Raw genomic sequence first — 24,038 nt, 5'->3', positions numbered from 1 at the left:
CAGTCCATTACGACCTTGGATGAATAGTACTCTTGGGTTTGTTTTGTTGATTTCTTTACACTCCATGCGAACTTTCAATAACGTTTTAATCTCTGCAGCTTCACTGAGTTGCGAAATTATGGAATTGAGTAATTGAAATGATTCTGGAAATGGTTTCCCGGAGTCAGCAGGCAACAAGTGCCCATAATGAACGCGTTTACAATTACGGTCACTTCGATCCGGCTGAATTGGTGAATACCGTCGGTTTGTGAAGCTGTCGGAGCGGAGTGGCGTGTTCACGCCTGATGAACTGCGTCTTCACGGCGCGTCTGCAGCATGACAAATCCAGTAAACCTCGGGAGCCCTGCTGCACTCTGGCAACATGGCTCGGCAAGTTTAGCAATTGCAGTTGGCTATTCAGCCGGAATCTAGCCGAAAACCCATTGCCCTTTGGAATTAATTTCTATCTGGGAAGATTTCTGAGCAGTCTGGTCAGCACATGTAGTCGAGTCCACAGCAGGTCATCCAGTCTCCAGCCAATAACAAGCTACAGTCAAATGAACTGTAACAAAGGCAACTCGTCGAGTGGAAGACTTCTACTGGACTCGACTACAGTACTGAAGATGGTCCAAGTCGGACTTTATTTTCTCTGCCGTTCCGGCATGCTCTTTCCCCCCAAGCTTTGGGCGCAATTTGATAGATTGATCGACGGGAAACGAGGACAGTCAGCGTTGTACACAGGAAGTGCTCATTCTGCAACGTAAACATGCATATCTTTCATACCGTGAGAGGGTTTAGCAAAAATTGAAGTGATTCTGTGTGTGCTGGGATAAGTTTACCTTAATGTAAACATAATGTCAATCTACGTGTACTCATCAACTGCACGTACTGCTTGAACGATGGGATAGTCTAAAATTTGTTTGCGATCAAACATGGCGACGTTTTTTGACAAGAGAGAAATCCATAGTGAAAATATTAAATGGGTGGAAAGTCGAGAAAAATGGAGTTATTATTTTATCGGGGGCGGATGGTGTGAATGAATAAATATCACCCAAATGCTGAAATCTAATAAAGCCTTCCATTTTGTGGGAGACAAAAACAATAATTCAGTTTAACAATTGGGACATAAATTTCCATGGAAAGTTCAGGAGACAAGCAAGCGAAACAGGGAGGTACCGGTAAAGAATAATTTCAGGAAAGTCTGATGATGCAAAAGAAAACTGCGAGGCTACTTTTACAAGCTTCAAGCGTTAGCCTTAAGTTTTCCATTCTCGGGGATACGCTTTAGAAGTGGACTTTTGAAGCAAAAAAATGCAGGAACTGAAAGAAAAAGAAAGTGTCGTTTTCTTTGTCCTCCTATAAAACAAATTTGTAACAGTTGTGCCGCGTAAAATATGCGCGTATCGTGTCCATGCCATTGCGTGCAACTGCAATTATTGTGCACTTTTTTCCTAAAAGAGAAATACGTATTTTACTTTCGTTCTTTCGCTAGGAAAACTGAAATAACCTATACATTTAAACTTTAGGTCCTATTATCAGAAGGAAGCGTGCAAGTCGGCCAAGTATGGGACTGGGTTAGATTTCTAGCCACATGCAGAGCTAGATGTGCAGTGCTCAATTTAATAAAAAAACAAAAAAATGAAAAACAGAAAATTAATCTGACAAGCCGAAAAAGTTCATTAGCATGCATTAGGCGTATGAATATTTAATATAGCATGCAAGTACATAAACAGTTGTTTCTCCCGCATAAATGGGGTTGTGAAAGTTAAAAAAATGGCTACCGGGTGGAATTCGTGCAGATGGAACAAAGAACTATGACGTCACAATCACAAAAACACACACCTGTTTTCTTCTCTTCAAAATCGTTTTCTGTCGATTCTTACGCGTAACCGTTATGTATTGACGCAACCGGTGACAAATGGCTAGAATCAACCAGTTAAGTTGTATTACATATAACTGGAATTTTTGCCACGGTGCTTCAATTATCGGCAAATCACTCGCTAGTTGATACAAACATCTTTGGGAGAGCATACAGCTATTACATAACATTGGTTTGGGCCCATCAGCTACGTCGCTGGTATGCAACACAAACCAAAAGTTTTAAAGGTCACACCACATGACTATCTCTTTGCATCGAGCAACAAATTACAAGCAGTTTTTCTCGTTCAAACTGACAAACTATGAAACGGTTCAGTCTTGTGTTTCTGCATTCAGCGCAAAAATGTCTACACAAAATACACATGACTGAACTGCAAGTTACCGCTTTGCTATTTTACATACCAATTATCCCAAGTTCAAATCAAAACAATTCACTAAAATCTCGTTTTGATTATTCAAGATACAGCAAGGCTATGAAGACTAAACACACCAAATCGGCATTGTTAATTGCCCGCAGGCAATTTTACTTCCACCTTCTCTTGATTATAAAGTGTCGTGTTAATGTTTCTAAAAAGTACTATGTGCAGTAAGTTTATGCCACCAAAGGTTAAGTTGTCGTGTAATGAAAACTGTACTACATCCGAAGGTAACTTTGTAATGATATGCTGTTGATAAGCAAAACAAGACTTCAAAACCACTGGCCTCAGTTGCCCACCGGGCAAAGTACACGACCCCAGACACGCCATCTTGCTTATGCAGAAGTGACGAGTCCAGTTATAGATTTTGATTCGTTATGTGTGGTTTGAAAATGAAACGATGGTTCAAATTAGTAACCAAAGGTCTGCATGCTCTTGGTTGAACTAGAAAACGAAAACATCCATTGCTGTTTCAACCTTTTAGAGAAGTCTTGTCAAACTAACGTATTTTGCAGTGACAGGGATGGACTTTTTGTGGTTCAGTGTATACCGTTAGCTACAATATTAGAGAGAACTTTAGGAGAGGTAGAATATATATTGACCTCGATACGACCATTGAACGAGATAGGTATACTGCCAGTCTGTTTAACGATTCTGAATGAAACCCTCCTACAAAAACATCCAACACTCCTCGGATTTCCCGACAAGCTCACTTGATAGGAGGGCATGTACCCCATAATGAAGTCTTGTATCTGAGCTGCGGAATTGAGTTGCTGCTTACTCTGTAATGGATTAATAACTATCAGTAGTGCAGTATGGCATGGTGCAGTCTATGCTACTGCTGGGTCATTTGACCAATGATGGGAAAAGCTGAGCTCATCTCTACTTTCAAGGCGACTCTCCCACAAAAAAAGCGAGGTCAATAATAGCTTTTCCTGATAGTGTTAACGCGTGCCAGGACTCCAAGTTAGTCTCTCTTCGGCCCGCACTTGCCAATCGGCGTATATGCAAGCGAAGGGGCTTTATAACCAAGGACGTGTTACACGTGTACCAACTCGACAAGGAACTGACTGATGAACGACAGGGTTAGAACGAGAATGGTTTTATGTGTACATAAAAACAATCAGTTTTTTTTTTATTTTCAATAAAATCAACTGCAATCACAGCACAGACGAAACGACATTTCTTTTTGTCTCACAGGGAGGGGACTCGACCAAATTCACAACTATTGAAATGTTTCTGACTAAAAAAGAATATTTCCTGCAATTGTCTTCCATTTCAGGGTGATATATTCAGAAAAATGTCTTTCAGAGGAAATCTGAATGACTTGCAAGGATTCAGGTTCTACTATAAAGGGTAACTAGTCAAATACATTTCTACATCTCCTTAATTATTTACCGCCCGCCATCGAAGAACAGAACAAGGAAATGATAAAAATAAATCGCAATAAATAAATACCTGCATGTGTGAACCACTCAGGAAAACTGTAAATTCTAATCACCTAGGGGAACTTCATTCATTTCTTTGTTTTGAGATTTCAAAACTATTGACAGATGCCAAGTCAAAAGATATTTGTTGATTCGATGCCTAAATAACTACTGGAAAAGGGGGGCAAAAACCAAAATCTGGACACTTACGAAAGTTGTCCAAAAAGCCCAGAAATATAGAATGGTAAATCTACGTAGTGCACCATGTTGACTGCAAGGAAAAATAAAGGGTCTCCTTCCATGTTGATATCCAGCTAAAGCAAGTTACAGTGAGAAAACATTGTCAATTTTCAGTTGACGGAGACGCCTCTTTGGAAAAAGCCATCAAATTTACAGCATTCAAATGTTTTACTAGAGGTTTTGAATGGAACAAAGCCAAGAATAAAATGTATCATTACCGAGTGATTAAATAACAAGCCACATGTGATGGTATGCTGCTGTACAACACGAACCATATTAAAAATCTGCACTTAACAGCTTCAAATCCCTAACTTTCCTTGTCAGAAGAATAAATACTAGAATTACTGTTCTCTTATAAAATCTTACCTATTAAAGCAGATATCAAACATTAACAAACATACACCACCAGAACGTCCTTACATTCCCAAAACCCAGGATTACCCACTTAGCTTTGTGATTATTTTTCCCCCTGCGCTGTCACCTGTCTCTCTACACCAAAGGTGAACCAGAAAAAAAAAACTTGAACATCGACCAAAACCTCGGCGACCCCTGAAAGGCTACCGATCAGCAGCTGTTCGAGCTTTGGTCAGTGTTCTGAAAGCAGAAGCTACAGAAAATGACAAGAGAGTGTGGCGTGAGTACACGTACAGACAGGTACACAGCTACGGTGCTCTGTAGAGTGAGGGTGAGGTGACCTCCGTCTGCCTAAGTCAGGGTATCAAACAGCTAAGCTTGCCCTGGAAGGGACTATGAGTGACAAAAAAATGCCTTTGAGAAGTTTACGCCTCGAAACTGCTGTCGGAAGCTTTTTCTCTATTCATTTGTAATCATCTATCAAAGTCGGTTAATCCATTTCTTTTGAAGACAGGCTTTCCAGTACAATTATCAGTCATAACTGTGGGTTGGTTTAATATTTTGGTTAATGTGCAAACATTCCTGCACTTAAGGTCTAGTACCCTGTCTTACGCAGTCAAAGAGCCAATGGTGTAAATGATTAGGTGCTTCGTCTACCAGGTGTGGGGAGGGGGGGAGATGGCCCCTCTTCTTGTCAATCTACCAAATTAATCCAAAACACAATCACCCTCATGCAAAACAAACCAATGAATCCAGCGCACCACAAGTCTGTCTCGGTAAGAAGCGATAGTGAGTCTGTGGTTCAGATTTTTTGGGAGGCACCATTATCTCCAAGGATAACTTTCACCTTTCCCCCTTTATATCCAATCTGAACATAGCCAAGTATTTTTTTCTCCTTTTGGGAGAATAGGTCCTTTTTCTGGTCCACTTATTTGCTCCCATCAATTTCATTTGTGACAACCTCAGACATTTCCTGTGAACAGCTTTTTACTGGTAAGACCCAATCATCTAATTACATTTCTGAAGTGTACAAAAAATTGATTTCATTGGCATGCTAGCTTGGGGGATGAACAAGGATGGCTTCTTACCGTAACTTCTCTCGTGTGCAAAATGCAAATCACACACACCTTGGCAAGCCACCCACCCACAAAACAAAGCCCACAACAAAAATAACTCAGAGAAAAAAAAAATGATGTGAATGACAAGAAGTTATGTGATTGCGGCACGGCAGCAAGAGAGCAATAAGAAGATGAAAAAAGAACAATCTTAACAAAAATAAAATGGAATAAATTAAAACCAAAGTAGTAGTATGTGAGGAGCAAAACATCCTCTTTTTTTTTTTACATGGGGAGGAGGTAGAGGACAGCAAGGGCTATGGCCACACCGGCCACCAGCCCGTGCAGGCCCACGGAATAGCTTTTACCGTCATTGGTGCGGCGGGCCACAAACTTCAACATCTCGTCAAGCAGGATGACAGGGAAGGAGATTTTCAAAACAGCCATCCACTCGGTGAAGTCCAGGGGCGTGATCTGGAATACGGTCTGCCAAGCAAAGATGGTAGTCAGTGGTATTAATCAGTCGAACAGTTGACTTTGTTGCCAGTGTCTCATGCAGCCATTCAGGGCCTGCAGTTTTTGCTGGTACAAGATTTGTAAACAACCATCTATTTCACAAATCTTTAACAATGTGAATAAATCTTCATAACTCAATCCACGGCGTTAGGCACTATGGAAATAGGGGCTTATATAGAATCAAGGGTATCACTTTGCTGGGAGAGAACAGGTGGATTTTAACATTGTAAGAGAAAAGACACGTGCATATTTGAATCCCAGATGAAGCCCTGTTTGTTGCCTTCAATACTGATGGCTGAATGAAACGGCTCCAGGCCATTTCCCAACCTTCACTGAGCCATCTGGGCTGTCTGATATGTTGGTAAGCATTCTATGCACTACCCAAAACGTAATGAAGTCACACTCTGTGTCCAGCAGGTTGACTTCTGGATGCCAAAATAGGGGGTGGAAGTCAGAAAGAAGACCAATGGATAAACAAGTCCATTTCAAAATAGCTTGGGACCATATACAGACACTTACGACTATCAAAATACAACTGCCGACCAAATACTGGGCAACATCACTGTGTCTGGTCCTCAAAAGCCAATGCTACACATTTGGACAGTCACAAAACATTTTGATACTGTTGAGCAACCATAAAACAAAACAGTGTTTGGGAACACAACTTAAATCATTACTGGTAACATACAATAAAACCCACATTTACATATAACTTTTAAAAATGCCTGACTTTACAAAGAATTCAATGTGTACATCTATTGAAACAGAATATTTTTAATCCATGTCCTTATCATAATACAGAAGGTTTGAAAAATTCCATACCACGATTCTAAACAAGATTAAGTCATATCACTTGTAGTTCCATTTTTCTATCTACTTATATAATAATACTGGACCGACTACTTACAGACATGATGTCAACGTAGAGGATGACAAAGTGAAGACCCATGGACAAGATGATGGCTCCGATCAGCCAAATGTTGGACCAGGGCGGCATGACCAGAAGTGACTGATTCTCACTCAAACTGTAACAAAAACAAAATGCAATGTCACCAGTGTTGTCTTCGAGTCCATCACAAGTCGTTCAGTCTGAAGCCAATTCACAAGCAATTCAAATAAGCTGTGACAAAAGCATTCCTTTGTCATTGTTCACCCTACTTACAACTGGCCTTGTGAAGGGGCTTGTGAAAGGACTTGTGATGGACTCAAGAACAACACTGGATGTCACATCCTCCCTCACAAAAAAGCGAACACGTCCTTTATCTTTTTGCAGGGCATGAACTTTTACATAACATGCACAAGCCTGTGCCTAGTAATTGTGCTCAGCACCTTCATCAAATTGGGTGTCCAATAACTAACCTGGACTGACCTCCACCTAAAACCACATTCCCGCAATAGACTGATTGTGCCCACTAAATCATGTGACCTATGGTGGGTATCAACCCCATAGCAACGTGTGTTTTGAGTGCAAGTGTTGTTTATAAACAATACAGCCAAGTTGCAATATAGTACCAGCACATCAGTAGTCCGAGTGCAGTACCTACCGTTGACTTTATTTTTGGTAAATAACACTTATGACGCACTTTGCTTTTGGTGGACGCCATGTTTGTTGATAATACCCAGTGTAGGTCGCGTGACTTATCGGGCGCAATCAGTCTGCATTAGGGCTGTGATCCTATTTGTCACAATTCCATGCAAGTGAACAGTCATCCGGTCCCGGTCGAAGCCGCAAACTATCAAAACGAACTCTGACATAAGCACTTCCTTTGTCATTGCCTTCAGCTGACAATTGTGACTGGGCTTGTGGAAGGACGCAAGAGAGGACTTGGGACTTGACAAATCCTCACTTAAAACAAGTTCCCCAATCAATCTGCGGAACCACCCGGATGGAGTGTCACAGAACAGACAGAAATCACAGGAGAGGCACCGGTGCGACAAACAGGATGGGGCTAAAACATCACAGATTATCCTACCAGATCTGAGGCCAGCATACCTGTTTAGCGCATTCAGCATTTCAATGGTGACTAGCACGGACAGGGCCATCGTCATGTGGTGAGGGTCGTCGAAGATCTCGCAGTCCAAGCCCTTGAAATTTTCCGGCTCCAAGGGGCACTGCATGTGATGGGTCTGGCAAGAGATGAACAAACAAGAAATGTGACTGCAACAGAAAAAAATGGTCCGAGATGAGACTCAGCTCGTGTCAACTGACTTGGCCACCGGACGGCAAGTGACAGGTACTTACCAGCTGCCAGAAGGACAAGCCAGGACCATTTTTGTGGTACATGAACCACCAGGCAGACGCACCGACTGTTGCAGCACCAACGTAAACTATAAGAAACAGAAAAGTCAGAGAACTTTTAACTGAAGCACCAAAAAATCCACACAAGTTTTCTTTATAAAAAAGTATTTTGGAGAATGGAGGAAGACTTCTATTAGGGCGTTATCGAGAAAAAAAAAAAGCTTCAAACACTGACCTCCAATGGCCATGTATCTGAAGAACAGCAAGCCGCTGATAAGGGGCTCATTGGCCTTGCGAGGTGGCTTCTCCATGATGTCAATGTCTGGGGAGTTGAAGCTGAGGGCAGTGGCCGGCAAGCCGTCCGTCACCAGGTTGACCCAGAGGAGTTGGACCGGGATCAGAGCCTCAGGCATGCCCAAGGCGGCCGTCAAGAAGATGCTGTGGGAGCAGGAAGGGTAAGGGAATAAAGTCCAGATTGGTTTCGTGAACAGAGTGGATCACTACGAGCAGTGTTGGAATCGCGTTGGAGTTGAGAACTGTCCCAGTCCCACAGCCCGTCCATCCCAAGTTGTGCAGTCGTACATCAAGCCACAAGCTCTTCAGATTAGCTTGGTCAAAAGCACTCCTTGATCACTGTGTCGACCTGTTAGTTGTTAGGTCTTGTAAAAAGGACTTGCAATGAACTTGACAAAACTGTCCCCAAAGGATCATAAATAGTTTCTCAAAGAACTTAATTTGAGGGAAGCCATCGAAGAGCTTCACCTTTGCCAGAAATTTTGCACAGCTCAGTAAACCAAGGCAGAGGTGAAATCACTGCATCGGGATGCAAAATAACAACACATACATATAAGATGCGATACACAGCTAACCGAAACAAAACGAGCAGAGTTGCAGTGGTACCTACGACTGCAAAATTAAACAAACGGTTAACTCTAGATTTACCAACAAATTTTATGAGGTTTAACAGGCTTTTTCTGAGGTACCCTGTGAAAACAACCTTAGTGAACCCTTGTTTTATTAGACATTCTTTCCTGTGACTTTGGACTAGACTTTTTTTTCTTTGGGAAGGGGAACAAACCAGATATATTTGATTCACATCAAACTTTCCAGGAGGGGAGATAGAGAGAGGAAGCAATTATTCAAGACTCCTGTGGTTTTTTTACCTGACCACTTCACCGATATTTGAGGAGATGAGGTAACGGATAAACTGCTTCATGTTGTTGTAGATGGCACGACCCTCTTCCACAGCCGTCACGATGGTGGAGAAGTTATCGTCGGCCAACACCATCTGTGCTTTCAGGAGTCAAGGATCAAGTGCTTACATCCTGAAATCTAAGCTCACTGGACATTTTTGGTTTTATAGAACCCATCCTGAATCCTCCAAAAACCAGCAATACAAGGGACCCACATGTTCTTGCTGTCTATTTATTCTTTTAAAGAGACCAACAGTTTCAAGTCATCAGGTACTCTGTGAGCCGTACCTCCATTTTTGCAAAAAAAAATCCTCACAAACCAAATTGCCAATTTTGAAGGATCCGAAGTAAAGGGTGAATATATACCTCCAAAAAAATCTGTTTTATGGGTTTCATGCAAAGGATATCTGAAGCACTCTTGGCCACTGCTGTACCAGAGCCCATGGCAATGCCAATCTCAGCTTTCTTTAGTGCAGGGGCATCGTTAACACCATCACCAGTCTAGGCATGGCAAAGGGGGAAAAAAGAGGTAAAGACTTCATGAATTGTTATGAACTGGATGCCAGTACAGCGAAAAGTAATCCAGTCACAAGCTATTAAGATGAAGCACAACAAGAACAATTCCCTTGCCAATGTTCACCCTGTTACTTGAAGAAAGTCTTGTGATTGGTCTTGACTACAACACTAATCAATAAAAAAGGGAACATTTCCTCCTGATGTTCTCTCTGGGAAAAACTTCTTCAAACCAACAGGATCCAGTGTCATGAGTGCTGTTACTGAATTCAATTCAACTCCAGCAAAATCTCACTTCACGTTCTTGTAACGGAAAAGAAGCACTACTGATATCAATACACAAAATAAGAAAGAAACAGAGTTTCGGTACTAGTTTTCCAACTGACCATGGCAGAGATTTCGCCCTGTGCTTGCAGGTACTCAACGATCTTGCTCTTGTGAGCTGGCTCAACTCGAGAGAAGAGCCTGGCTTCCCGGCAGGCTTGGCTCTGGGCCTCTGGGGTTAGGTCATCAAATTCCCGGCCAGAGTATGACAAGCCTAATCAGGCAAAACAAAAAAGAGCAGGAAGAAATTGCGATCATTATCCTGAACCCATCCTGATCGCCTCACACAACAGAGAAGGAAAGTGAGTAAAATCACTTGACATCAATACTTAGTTGATACAAAATACGACAATGACTGAAGTAAGGTCTGAACTTCCAACAACTACGAAAAAAGTACAAGTGTTCTTTCAAGAGTTGTCAAGCCATCCCAATGTTGTTGGAAGCTATAAAACCCCATGCATGTATAGTGTTCAGCCAAATACTGCTCCACTAACGTAAACACAAATGTCTCTCATTATCTGTGAGCCTCAGAAACGAGGAATTCGTACAATCTTCTTCCGCAAAGAATTGCATCTGAAGGGAATAATCATCACAGGCTCTCTATTTCCCTTGGGGGTGGCTACCCCTGTGATTGTGTGTGAGAGTAGGGCGACTTTGGGATTAATGTTCAGATGAAGCTCTAGTTGAATTTACAAACTGTGGTTTCCACCTGATCAGGTGAAAGCCAACGTGTCATTTGGGATATTTCTGAACAGCAACAACTGGTTTCCATGCCAAATAGCTCACTAGAAGCACATTGTTTGTGGCAGTGATTTGTATCAGCTAATTTTGTCCAGTTACCAGACTGACTTTTCACTACTGTCTACTAGTGCCAAGACACTGTGTCATGAATGCTGTATTAGTACATGGAACGCCACAGCAGAGGGTGAAACATCAGCCAGACAATGACCACTTCCTGGCCGCAAGAGTGCACCTTATTTGTCCAACAAAATGGAAATGCTTGGTCGTAGTGTGCTCACGGCACACAAAGGTGACTTCAAGAATCTCTTGAACCCATCTCTCCGATTCCTAAAATAGATCTGGTAATACAGTAATAGCACACAACACACAGCTTAACACTCTGAACCTGGAAGTTAACGCGACTTTGATACAGGGCAGACTGGGCAAGTGTGATCACATCCAATTACTTTCTGAGTCGAATTTTGCCCACTGTGGGGTGCACTCAACCTACCGGCCGTGCTCTCGGTCTCGGTGAATACCCCAATCCTCCGGCAGATGGCCTCCGCCGTGTTCTTGTTGTCACCCGTGATGACGATGACCCGGATGCCGGCCTCATTGCAGGCCTCGACCGAGTGGATGACCTCCTTGCGGGGTGGGTCCAGCATGCCCACGCAGCCCACGAAGGTCATGTTGGTCTGTAGGTGAAAAACCCGACAGAGAAATGACAATACAGTAACACAAGAGTCACAATAAGAAGGCAGACGTAGTGCGAGTGCAGTTGACAAAAGAGAAATTACTTCATCCGTTCCAGAACCAAGTTCCGACCTATCCTAGATATCACATCAGGTCTTGAACTTCAAGGCAATTCAAAGTTACAAGAGCTAGGAACTCACCTCATACTTGATGAAGTTGTTGGCATTTTCCAGGTCCATGTCCTCCTTCCTGGGTGGGTTGTCCACGGTGGCCAGACCAAGGCAACGCAGAGTGTCACGGCCTTTGGACAGGCAGGGAAGACAATTGGTAACTGACTACTTCTCATGCATACTACTATTAACCACTTCCTGCCGGGGACTCCGGATCCGGACACGTATGCTTTATATGCGTGGTCGGGGTCTCCGAACTCGGACAAAGGGAACAAAGCCTTGTAACAAAAGATGGTACTCAGAACAAAAGACCAGGCTGCTGGGCATTACGGACATTTTTTCACTCTCAAAAGTGGAGAAAATCCTGCCTTGTTTTGAAACAGTATACCATGGTTTGGGCCATTTAGAGCAAGCGGATTACCACCGGGGACAAAAGCACTCCACCACTGCAGCGATGAGCCACACAGTACCGCTGCATGCTAATCTGGCCCCTATTGAAAAGAGGTCAGCAGCATACTGAGCCAGGTTCGTGAACAAAAGAATATTACATAACACCCACAAAATCTGGGCTCTTTTTACCACCAGACATGCCTCCACGTGCTTGTAAGTGTCCAGTAAATGAAGATAGGAATTGTTAAAGAATTTTAAAAACAGAAAAAAAATGATAAATATCCCACCCCAGCATCATCAACACTGATAAATGAATGCCCCAGCAGGAAGTGCTTAAAAAAGATGCCACAGTTCTACTGGTTAATATCAAACAGCTTTGGGCACACACAAACATATATATCTAAATATTTCACCATCCAAAACATACTCAGAACATGACCCGCCTAAAAAGAACAGCAAAGTTTTATGACCTTAAGATTAGACAAGGAAACAGCTTTCATTACCATACCATGCATATTTAAGAGTTGAACCAGTTCTTTCATTTATCGATCATCTAACAGATCTGGAAATTACAAAAAGCTCAGTATATAACATCCTCTCTTTGCATCAACCCCCTGGGTTGGAGAACTTTTCTGTAGTCAAAAGATTTCCCTGCCGCTTTAATTCATTGAATAGAATTAGACGGGCAGGAGAAAATATAAAAGGCCCCACACTTGATATTTCGAAGAGATACGGCATTTCATGTAGGGATCAGACGGGGTTACCTGTTCCATATTCAGTGATCTTCTCGATAATCTGTTGCTTGGCGATTGGGGTGAGGGGCACCTTGTTCATGCCGATGCGTAAGTGGGTGCATCGATCTAAGATGCTCTCTGGAGCTCCCTGGACAATCACAGAAACAGCGTTACAATCGTTACCTCAGTAATCGGCAACAACTACATAACTTTATTGCAGGAGTTTTGATGATTAGAAAGATTCAGCCTGGAACCCAACCCTCAAAGTTAAAATCATACAGAATCTTGTTGATTCAGCACAGTTAGGGTTAAAACGTTAAACAAAGGCTTACAATTTGATAAAGACCTTCTGTCAATTTCTGGGTGCTTATTTTCTGAGGATTTCACCTTGCCAGCAGTAAGTATCAAACACAAATCAAGCCCAATTTAAAGAATAAATCAAGATTGTGGGTTGTTTGAGAGAGAAGTGAAGATGGCTTTGAAATATCATCAATCCGATGAGTTGGTAAAGGACGGTGAGCCTCAGAAACGAGGAATTCATGTGATCCACAGCGACCGACCCCGGAGGGAGGGCATAGGATGGGAATGAATCATCACTGGCTCAGCTTTATAACTTGGTTCAGTTTGCAAAAAACCAACAACGTCGGCCCCCTTGTCAGGAGTAAATAGGCTGTGTTTCTCTTGCAGACTCTTGGAGCATGACGGCTGAATGGCCAAAAATATGTGGTTGATTTAAAGGATGCACCATGCCAAGGTCCTGGAGTTGTCTACGCTCAGTCATACATAAATTTAGGCCTACTTCAAATCATATACACTGCTCCAAGATCTCATTTGCATCGTCTCAACGATTCGGAAGGAACAGCCACAAGACTAAGGTAAGAACATCTAAGAAAAAATTAGGATGTTAGAGGAACAAAGCTGTATTCAATTTTTAGCTAGAGGCAGATGGAGGGTTTTGAATGATTGAGGATGCATCTTGGTAACAAGGACCTACAGGGCTAGTATTGGTGTCTCAATTTCTCATTGAAGCATGTTCTACTGAACTAAATTTAAAAATCGAATCAAAGAGCTGAGGTGATCTCTCACCTTGACAAACATCTTGTTGCCGCCAGCCGACCTGGTGATCTTGGTCGGCGTGCAGTAGCAGCTCATGGACTTGCGATCGCGGCTGAACTCCAGCGTGAACTCCTTCTTGTACTGGGAGGTGATGGCCAGGTTGCAGGCGTTGGACAGCCGGTGCTTATCCAGGCCGGCCAGGTCAGTGTTGAAGATGTTCATCTTCTCCACCAGGACCGTCAGTGCCGTCTCCGTGGCCTCACCCACCTTCTCATAGACATTCTTAGCCTTTAAGAGGATGACGACGAGAACAGAGAAAAAAAAAAATTAGTTTTACAAATTACTGTCAAATTATTCTTTCTTTGCAATCGATCCGCGAGGCTTTGTGTGGCTTATGATGGCAAATGTGAAAAGTCATTTTTGATGGCATAAACCACCTAAAGTTAAGTGTTCCACCGTTGGGCACTTATCAGCACATGGCTACTCAATGGACACAACATGGCAGCATTGCTGTCAACAGCTTCCCAGTGGGGGCACAAGAACAGAACCCCAATGTGAACAAGCTAGAACCAACTGTGCACTAACAGCAACACAAATGAGGACACAGCAGAATAAAAGAGTGGACAGACACGATGAAGAACCCAAATGTGACAACACGAGAGCCCAACTGTGAATACACCCAGTTGGGGGAACAACGTAGCCAAACTGTGGATACCAGCCAACCCCAGTGTGGACATTGGAGAATCCAGGTGTGTCTTCCTTCACAGTCAAATTTATTAACAATTTATTACTGGGTTACACTTGAGAGTTTGGCCAGAAACAAGGAATTCATAGGATCCTCAACAACCACAGGGGTTTAGCATCAGATGGGAACTAATCATCACAGGCTTTGGGCTTTGATCACAAAACCAGACATCTGATTTGCAGCGCTCTGAAAGGTTTATAAATAACCACAAGCAGTAATGATGGATATATTCAGTTTGATGCTTTGAACTATTAAAGCCGTACCCAAATCAACCACTTGTGGCTGTGCCACAGATCTATGGCAAGCAGCCACAGCCGCAACCACTAATCTGTGGCTTCTCACAGGCATACATGTCCTTGCTATTTCCAGCCTCAGCCGCAACTTTTGGACACAGCCACAGGCCGCGTCTAAATTACAACGCTGTGACTTGACTCTGCGGGAACTGGCTGCAGCCACTGTCATAGACTTGTGTGTAATTTCTAGCCACAGCCAAGTCTGTCGCACAAGGCTTTACTCATTTCCAACTTAAACATTCCGATAAGGGCCATCTGAAACAAACAGCTCCACAAATGCGTAAAGTGATATTCGAATGATTTATTTTAGTTTAATACCTCATTGTAATCAATGCTGGACTCGTTGCACAGGGCACATATGGTAGCCAGCTCTTGAAGGGCTTCATAATTGGCCAGGTTGGCCTTGCTACCATTCATGTGTCTGCAAAAAAAGGAAAGAATCATACATTCATTCTCTTTATTCGGCATTTGACTTTGAGTGACAACGAAGAAATGTTCAGTTTTAGAAGTGGAACGAAAACTCTGGAAAAATATTTCAGGAAAAACCCATAGGGTAGGGAATGAAAACCCAATCTACATGCAGACCTAGTACCTACATGTAGGTGGGATTCAAACCCCAGCCAAAGAAAAGTAGGTATAAGAAAAGTAGGTATATAAGGAGCCTATTATCAGCGCACAATGCAGTGTCACAAAGAATAACTTTGCATATGTAACATCTGAAATGTACAATATTACCAATTTTGTATGCCATGGGTCCCTAATAGGGCAATATACATGTACATATTCAATGACATTTCTAGACCTTTTTCATGACAGCATAATGAATGTCTATGACCTCAAGGGTTGTTCATCAAAGTGCAGATCACAAACTGTAAAACTTATTCCATAAAAAAACTGCTTCGGTCTTTACTGCTCAACCTCAACGCTTGCTGCTGGTACCCTGAAAGGCAGAAACTACTAGTAGTGTCCAATTAATACAAAGATCTCCCATCAAACAGCACCTTATGACTTGTTTTTCCCCAAATCAACAGCGCCTGTGAGTCATCCCTCCGAGGACTACAATCCTCAGACAACAAGGTCCCTAGAACATCTTGAGAAATTCCGAGGAGGAATAACTTCAACCGGAAAGTTCATCACGGGCTTGTAGTGTCTAACGCTGGCTCATTAACCCCTTAAAGTTCTTGTGGATTGGCCAGGAGCATTTTTTGGTACAGTTTAAACAATCATTAATAATACTGTCATGGGCCACATTCCTGACAATGAAGCTACCCGGTACAGTATGTGCAGTACACAAACACATATTTTTCAAGGCTGAAAATGAGCGGGTGCTGAGACAACCGGCGAGGCATTTGTACAGTTCTGGATCACTGCAAAAGCCAGCCAAAAGATTTTCAAACGTTTATTGTAAAACCTACTTGCAAAACCCTGCTGTCAAGTGTCTTTCGGCATTCAAAGGCAATTATTTAAGCGGGAATACAGAAAAGGCAAGGAAATTACACTACATCAGCACAGGTTTTCAGGAAAATCTACCCCCCCCCCCCGAAAAAGAAATGGGGGGAAACAGTTTTCATTTTCTGAACAGAACGAAAATTACTGAAGCATGGAGAGCCTTGTTAGAATACTTACACCTCGCCCTTGGGTTCGTAGGTGACCCCGCTGACCTCAAATTCATGGAAGCTGGACTTCTCACCAAGGATCTTGTCCATGACAAACAGCTGCAATGGGAGAGAAGAAAAGAAACAATTCTTTAGAAACTCAAGTCAGGATCGAGTTGGACAATATTTGGCCTGGGCCTATCTCCGCGATGTGTTGTTTAAGCTTTGTGTCTTGAGAAACTTTCTTGTTTGCATGCAGAGACCTCAGAACGAGGAATTATAGAAATCTTCAGGATGTTCCGAAGAACAGAATCGGATGGGATGTTCATCACAGGCTGCAAGCAAACTTTCCCAATCATTTGCCAAAGAACCTATAACCTACAGTGGGTGCAAAAGTCTGATCCTTTTGCAGTAAACACCCGGAGCCCATTATGACATCAAAAACAATGTACTGAGTATTTGGTGTACTGTTCATTTATTTTGGAAACCATTTTGTGACGAGAAAGGCTTCCTTTCAGAGAGCTCATGAATGCATAAAACTATTCATGCTTAAAGTCTCAAATCTGGACCATGCAGGTAAGTAACTCTTTCCAATGAGAGAGACAACAACTCATAGACTTTAAAATCTGGTTGAAAGGTACTGATGATGTGCAGAAAAACTGACGCTATTGGCACCAGAATACAAAACCAAAAACCAGCAAACATACGTAAAAGATTTGAAGTTTGATTCAGTAAGAACTGTAATCAAAAATCTGGGCACACGCTCCCACATGGCAGGGTTAAAACAAAAACCAAAACCAACAAAATTGGCTACAATGCCAATATACTACTCCAATGTTCCTGTCTAAGTCCTAATTGTTCAAAAGTTCAAACCAAAATGGCCGCCACTTACTCTGCTGACAGACATCTGGTTGGTGGTGAGAGTTCCTGTCTTGTCGGAGCAGATGACTGACGTACATCCAAGGGTTTCAACAGAGGGCAGGCTTCTGACAATGGCATTCTTCTTCGCCATGCGACGAGTACCTACACAGCAATGACGACAATATGAGGTGTCATTTTCATGACAGTGATAATGAGCTTTGACTCTGACCAAAGGTTCCAGCAAGAATCAAAGGCAGGCCATATTCCTGATCAGCACAACATCTTACCATTTTGAAACATTTCTAAACTGTTCTTATCACTTAAAAGCACTGCAAAAGATCAAAGTTAGTCACGGTTTGGTTAGTTACATTAAAGCTTGCCCATGTATCTTGGAACAAGTCAAACTGTACATGTACATACGACACTAATAAACCAAAAAGCTCCTTTGGCAGCGAATATGAACCTTTCTAACCTAATGGCCAAAACTTTTAACAGCACTCATGTCTTACATGTTAATCCCTTCACACCGGGAGGCGGTCATAGCCGCCGTAAAAATTGAGATCCTCAGCCCGCTTTTCAGCTATCATTCTCGGCCCACGTTCGAGCGAACAAAATGAAAGAAGGCAGACCCTGGCTCTTGAGTATATGGTAATTGGTCTTTGTGTGTAGCCCAGAAATGACAATAGCCCCCACTTTGAAAAGAGGCAATGGGAATGTGGAAGCTTGAGTAGAGCCGCACGCCACAGAATGATCAACCTTTTCACCGTGTAATTCAAAACGTGCAGAGCACGCTGGGCCACAAACTGAGAATTTGCAGTTTGGCAGTCGGCCTTCGTGGCCAAGCGAGTCTGGAATTCTTGGAGTCGGCTTTTTGGAAAGAAATTCCCGCCGAGAAGGGGTTCAAACAAGGTATCAAATGATTACCAAAATCAATTCTTTTGGGCTCATTTTTTAATCGAAAAAATTCCATTGGAAGGCATTCAATTTCATTGGTTTCCCTCTCACGTTTACTATTACCGAGTACCAGGGGTGACCAATAACACACAGACACCAAATAATAAACATTGCAGGACTCAAAACAACAGAAAGAAAGATTTGCAACTCACCAAGGGCCAGGCACGTCGTGATGACTGTAGGCAGGCCTTCTGGGATGGCAGCCACGGCTAGGGCCACGGCGATCTTGAAGTAATAGATGGCGCCGCGCACCCAGGACCCACCATGGGAGGGGTCGGAGAAGTGACCAATGTTGATGGCCCAGACAGCCACACAGATGATGGAGATGACCTGAAATGAAACCCACACGTTAAATACACCTTAACATTTCAGTCTTTGGGGACCACCACATCATCCAACAAAAAATTAACTGCCCCTGTCCGATTAACATCAGCTCAACAAAACTTTTGGATGTACATATCAGCCTCAGAACGAGGAATTATGAGAAATCTTCAGATATTTCCAAGGAGGAACGACATCCGAGGGCAAGTTCATCATGGGCTGGTACATGAAAATAAACGAACAAACAGCACACCACAAACAATGACACAGGCTAACAAAAATATGAAACAACACGGAAATAAGTTGAGTACTGATTGGTTCGCTTAGGTTGCTCTATATGCACTGGTACATGTACCGGTGCACTGTACATGCACAATGATGGTTTTGCACATCCGAACATACGTAAGAAATTTAAGTTGCAAATTCTGCATACCAACAACACGTAAGCACTAGGAACCCAACTTCGGGTAAAACCAGATTCAAGGGTCAAGAAGTTTTCTGGAAGGTCAAAATATTTGGAATTTTCCAGAAGGTAACATTATACAGCCTTACAGAGGGGTGAGAAGAAATTCTGGATCTCTTTGGACACTTAAGGAAAAGAAATTAAATAATCTGAAAAAAAATCCATGACTTTTCACGACTTTCTAGGGTTATAAAGATAGCTGGTATGACAGCTTCCATGACAATGAAAAGAATTTTGAAAAGAAAAATTGTTTGGTGTTATGAAGCGCAAGACTGCCATAGCCACTACTATCGACTGACATGGATAGCTTGTAAATTTATCATTCCTCCGTACACACAAGTGGCCCATCAGAAGAACAGGTAGCCTTTGTATGATTTTCATTCCTATGACTTTTTTCCCTCAGACAAGAGGATTCAAGGGACACCCTACTTTTAACAAATTTTCCATGACCTCCCTCGACAGCTTTTTTCCAGAATTTCCCTGTAACCGCGGGAACCCTGAAATCCCCAACCCCCTTCATTTTTACCCCCTTATTGCACTAAACGACACCAGTTGCACCACCGCTTATCACAGCAAGACAGGGAAACACAAACTGCTTCCCGGACAGACGGACTGCCACAGTATGTGATAAATCTGCTCAGGTGGGAATTACGTGCCATTCTGAGAAGAAACGTCAAACTAAATATTTCAAACAGCCCACTGTTTGTTTCTCTGAGAGTGTCTTGATTTAAAGCCAGTCAAAACTCCCGCTGGGGGAGGAAACAAGCACAGATCAAAAGACAGATTCAGGACTGCAAGAGAGGTTCATGGCTTTGTAAAAATAAATAACAATTCAGCTCTTTTATTACCCAAAAGTTTTGGCTATTGATATAATTGGGTTTTGACCAATCCAACATGACCAACAGAATCCAAGGATAAGAATTACGTCGGTAAAATGAACGACCAAATTCCTCAGGATGCTGCTAACTGTGAAGAGTTGGATGGAGTAGGGCTAGGGGTGAAGGCGAGACAGGCGCGACTGCCTTTCTAGGGTTGACCAGCTCCAGAAACTAGGCCAGTTACTCCCTGAAGCTGTAAACCCAAGCCGCAGATTACATGTAGCTACTGACATGAGTCTAGGGGCAAGATTTAACTAACGCACCTTGGACAGCTGCTCGCCAAACTCATCCAGCTTCTGCTGCAGCGGGGTGCGCTCGGTCTCGGTCTCAACCATCTCCGTCCGAATCTTGCCTGAAATTAACAAAGAAAAACAGGGGGCACTACTTTTAATGACTACATAAGGTATTCCATCACCACATACCAGTGAAAACTGACATGCATAACTGCAATGCATGAAGCCTGTACGATTTTTTGCTTTCTTTTTCTGAATTTTTGGGTGGTAAGACCAACTCTGCAAAAATTTGGCCCAAACATACGTATATGTACATGTGCATACACATGTAAAAGTACAGGTATATGGACTGGGGACCAGATTGAATTTAATATTGTGCATACATAAACATTCAGCATATGTATTGCCTATGGTGTTTCACACAAGGAGTACCTCGACAAATACATTCTGGCATACATGTACATTAATGTCAACATTCAAAATGTAAGTCTGACAAGCATGGTCAGTTATTTTTTCAAGGTACCAGTACACCAAGTTGCTAACTACGTGTTTGTGCACGAACCTTATGATTGCAAGGGATTTTGAGTGTACCCAGAGGACTACATCAAAGCCTTCTGCCATGCTGGGTGCCAACTGTATGGGCAAAAGTGGGATGGCAAACACTGCACGGATTGGAGGGCCACTTGCGGCCTTTACCCAAAACTTTCAAGATGAGACAGTCTCTTTAATCATTCTACCGCCTACGTGTAAGCATCACTCCCTCAGATTCAACCACGCATGCATGCATGTGCGTACACGTCCCAGCGATGCACGCACACGGACGAACACCTGTTCCCAATATCTTTCCACCGTCAATCATCATTATGATCGGTTTGCATGTTTTGTGAGCCATTATTGACTCGGTTTACGGCCGACAGCAGAGGCCAGTGTTCGCACTTGACTCTGGAAACAAATAAAACCTTAAGCATTATAGGTTTTGACGTTAACACGCCGGCTACTGATGCCAAATGATAACGTCACCCCAACACCTGCAGGAACAACTTATGGATTCAAACACACTGTGTGTATATTCATCAACATCCACATTTTATTTTCTGTTCCCTTGCACCAAGTTCCAGGAATTTTATTCAGTTCATATGCACTGTATTTTGTGTTTATGTATTTCAATCCTAGGGAGTGTCAACTTGGGTTGTGTCGAATATTTGAATATTCACTCCAACATCAGCATTCAAATATCTATCTTTGGAATGTTTAGAAGTGACATATACTCAAACAAGCCCATTTCAAACTTGGCTGTTGGAAAATTAAAAGAAGCCAAGTGATACATCCAACACAAGGGACAAAAAAATTTTCTTCTCCAACTGACTATGCTGGGTGACCTGATGTTCACCAACAGGCTTTATGGAAATATTAACAACTTAACAAAAAAAGGCAAGATAGGAAGTTGACTTCTGATTACACAACCTGCTATTAAAAATCTCAGCAATTGTCATGATAAAATGCTTTGTTGTATTTATTTTCCAATCTTCCATCATTCTTTTCAGATGCCATTTTTCTACATTGTGTTTTCCCACGGTATCATCAGGGAATTTGGGAAATCTAATATCGCACAATATTCAAAGTAACCAAGGAACTTCTAGGATGGAGTTATTTGCCAATTGGACTCACTCAACAGAATAAAGATGGGAACAGCTCATGATGGCAATAAGACCTTATAAAACAATATCCACTAAACTGAATTCGTGTTATCCATTCACTCTATCAAATCAAAAGATTCTCCCTTCACAATAAACTTCAGGAACATGTACATGTGCAGGCTCTTTCATGTTAATTAGACTAAGCAGAAAGCGGTCGTGTTTGGTTTGTCAACATGAGGAGACTTGAAGAAGATTGCCAATATCCTGCCCTTGCAACCCTTCCTTGGAGTACGAGTCTTTCATCTTGAAATATGTCGTTCCAAATTGCTGCAGCACAGCTTACGCCTTCGCTTGCTGGGAAATGCCTCCCCTCTGTGCAGGAGTGACGTCGGCTATCGCACAAGCCGTCAATGATGGAGTTATTCCATGAAATGGCCTTGCCTTCCGAGCACAAATTTTGATCAAACTGACCAGTCATTAACCTCTGACACAAGCAGCAAATATCAAGGAAATCGTGTCATGTGCTCATGTATTGAGGCCCTATAACTAGTGTTGTTTTAGGAATTTCCGAGTAAGCCTTGTCAAGAATAGCATAGTGGGTCATTCTATCAATTTGGGATCCAACATGTGACACTTTCTATCTGACTTTCACTCAAACTTTGTAATTTGATATGAGCTAAATCACTCAAATTGATTTCAAACAATTTTTATTTGTTTTAATAGGGAATCTATATTACTTAAGCACTCTTGGAAGTTAAAGAACGTGTCCTAAACCTTCCAGAATTGTACACCAGATGTAACAGGGACTGGAAAAAAATTAGACCCCAAATTTATACAAAGACCCACGTTTTAATTAATACAACAATGAAATAGGTTTCGATCTTGACAAGTACATGTATAGTATACTTTCATATTTTCAAAGCTGTTTCAACAAGTACCAGAACATTTTTTTGGAGCGAGGTGTGCTTTTTCACAACAGAAAATGCATGCGACATGCACAGGCCTGAACTGGTTGAGATGAGGTATGAAGTGTGCCCGTACATTGTATAATCGGTATGTGTGCATGTACTTGACTGTTGACGACCACAGCCGTGGATTTCCTCCATGATTGCGGCTGTCTGGTCTCCATTCAAAATAAATACTAAGAGGGGGAAATATAAACGAGCGTGTTGACGATATACACGGCTGGCATTGGGCAGATGGGTTGCAGTGAGAGAAACGTCGCATATCATCACGTAAATTTGAACAGATTGATTTATCAGTGCATTAGAGAGATTATCAGGCAATCTGTTTGCCTCATAGGGGTGATCTTGAAACCTACTTTTCAAGTCTCTTTCTCTCTTTCGTCCTTTTTGTTTTCATTTTTCGACATAACCTTTCCTGACAGTAGGGTGACCCGAGATCCATTTCAAGGAATTGACACATGTGGCTGCATCATATATGTATTTGGAAAACTCAGATGAAACTAGGAAGTATCATAATTTCTGGGTTTTTGTTAAATAAGACTACGCAATATCTGGGAGACTCGTTCGCCTCAAACTGTGTGCAAAATTTCCTCACAGAAATGGATTCTTTTTCCAACCATTTCTGTGAACAAAGCCTATCTAGAACACTCTCAGCATTAGTACTAATGTTTTTAACCCCCCCTCCACATGCACACACACACCATACAGGTACATGTATGTCCACTGTGTCTGTCCATTTTCAGAGACATTCTGCCACGGCTGATAAGCAGGATTTTATTATTGCAAAATAACTGAGGCAGATCCTAAAATCACAAGTTATGCCTTTACCATCCCGGATCCATCAAAATCCTCACAGACATTTTAGTAGAAAATTAGCTCAACCACCACTACTACGTACACTGTATATGTACAAGTACACGCAAGGCTTGATGCCACATGTTCTTGGATTTTTTCATAGTTCTGAACAAGTGCCATTGGTTTCCTGCACAGTGTGGAATTTTGAGACCCGTTAAGAGGATTTATACAGAAAGGTTACACAAAAGGATGCTAAGGGAATTGTACATGTACACGTATTAATCAAACAGATCGCGCATTTAAATCAAAATCTGCATCATTTCCAGGGGTCAGGAGTTGACAGAAGATGAATTTAAATAATCACAGCTTGGTGTCAGCACAGACATCTTCCTTGTAGCTCA

General features: G+C 42.3%; 1 protein-coding gene across 2 annotated transcripts in view; it reads right to left on the bottom strand.

Moving 5' to 3' along the window:
• Positions 1 to 24,038, bottom strand: part of LOC147798104 (calcium-transporting ATPase sarcoplasmic/endoplasmic reticulum type-like) — a 70,119-nt gene that overhangs the window by 504 nt on the left and 45,577 nt on the right. Inside the window, exons 10-26 of one of the 2 annotated variants that reach the window (XM_087140993.1) lie at positions 20,271 to 20,359; positions 18,498 to 18,675; positions 17,423 to 17,553; positions 16,562 to 16,650; positions 15,254 to 15,356; positions 13,928 to 14,185; positions 12,872 to 12,989; positions 11,748 to 11,848; positions 11,366 to 11,549; positions 10,197 to 10,348; positions 9,705 to 9,798; positions 9,268 to 9,394; positions 8,340 to 8,542; positions 8,108 to 8,193; positions 7,859 to 7,992; positions 6,773 to 6,890; positions 5,718 to 5,835 (exon numbers count right to left, since the gene is read on the bottom strand). In XM_087140993.1, coding sequence (XP_086997119.1) covers positions 5,718 to 5,835; positions 6,773 to 6,890; positions 7,859 to 7,992; positions 8,108 to 8,193; positions 8,340 to 8,542; positions 9,268 to 9,394; positions 9,705 to 9,798; positions 10,197 to 10,348; positions 11,366 to 11,549; positions 11,748 to 11,848; positions 12,872 to 12,989; positions 13,928 to 14,185; positions 15,254 to 15,356; positions 16,562 to 16,650; positions 17,423 to 17,553; positions 18,498 to 18,675; positions 20,271 to 20,359 — 2,283 coding nt within the window. Of the gene's footprint in view, positions 1 to 3,374; positions 5,836 to 6,772; positions 6,891 to 7,858; positions 7,993 to 8,107; positions 8,194 to 8,339; positions 8,543 to 9,267; positions 9,395 to 9,704; positions 9,799 to 10,196; positions 10,349 to 11,365; positions 11,550 to 11,747; positions 11,849 to 12,871; positions 12,990 to 13,927; positions 14,186 to 15,253; positions 15,357 to 16,561; positions 16,651 to 17,422; positions 17,554 to 18,497; positions 18,676 to 20,270; positions 20,360 to 24,038 lie in introns of those variants that run through there. The other variant, XM_087140992.1, reaches the window with a different exon arrangement.

The sequence above is a fragment of the Acanthaster planci genome, linkage group LG09 (assembly GCF_054643075.1).
Source record: "Acanthaster planci isolate LZ-2023a linkage group LG09, COTS_SCS, whole genome shotgun sequence".
Lineage (NCBI taxonomy): Eukaryota > Metazoa > Echinodermata > Asteroidea > Valvatida > Acanthasteridae > Acanthaster > Acanthaster planci.
Note: the sequence above shows the minus strand (reverse complement) of the source record. Positions and strands in the feature narration are given on the sequence as shown.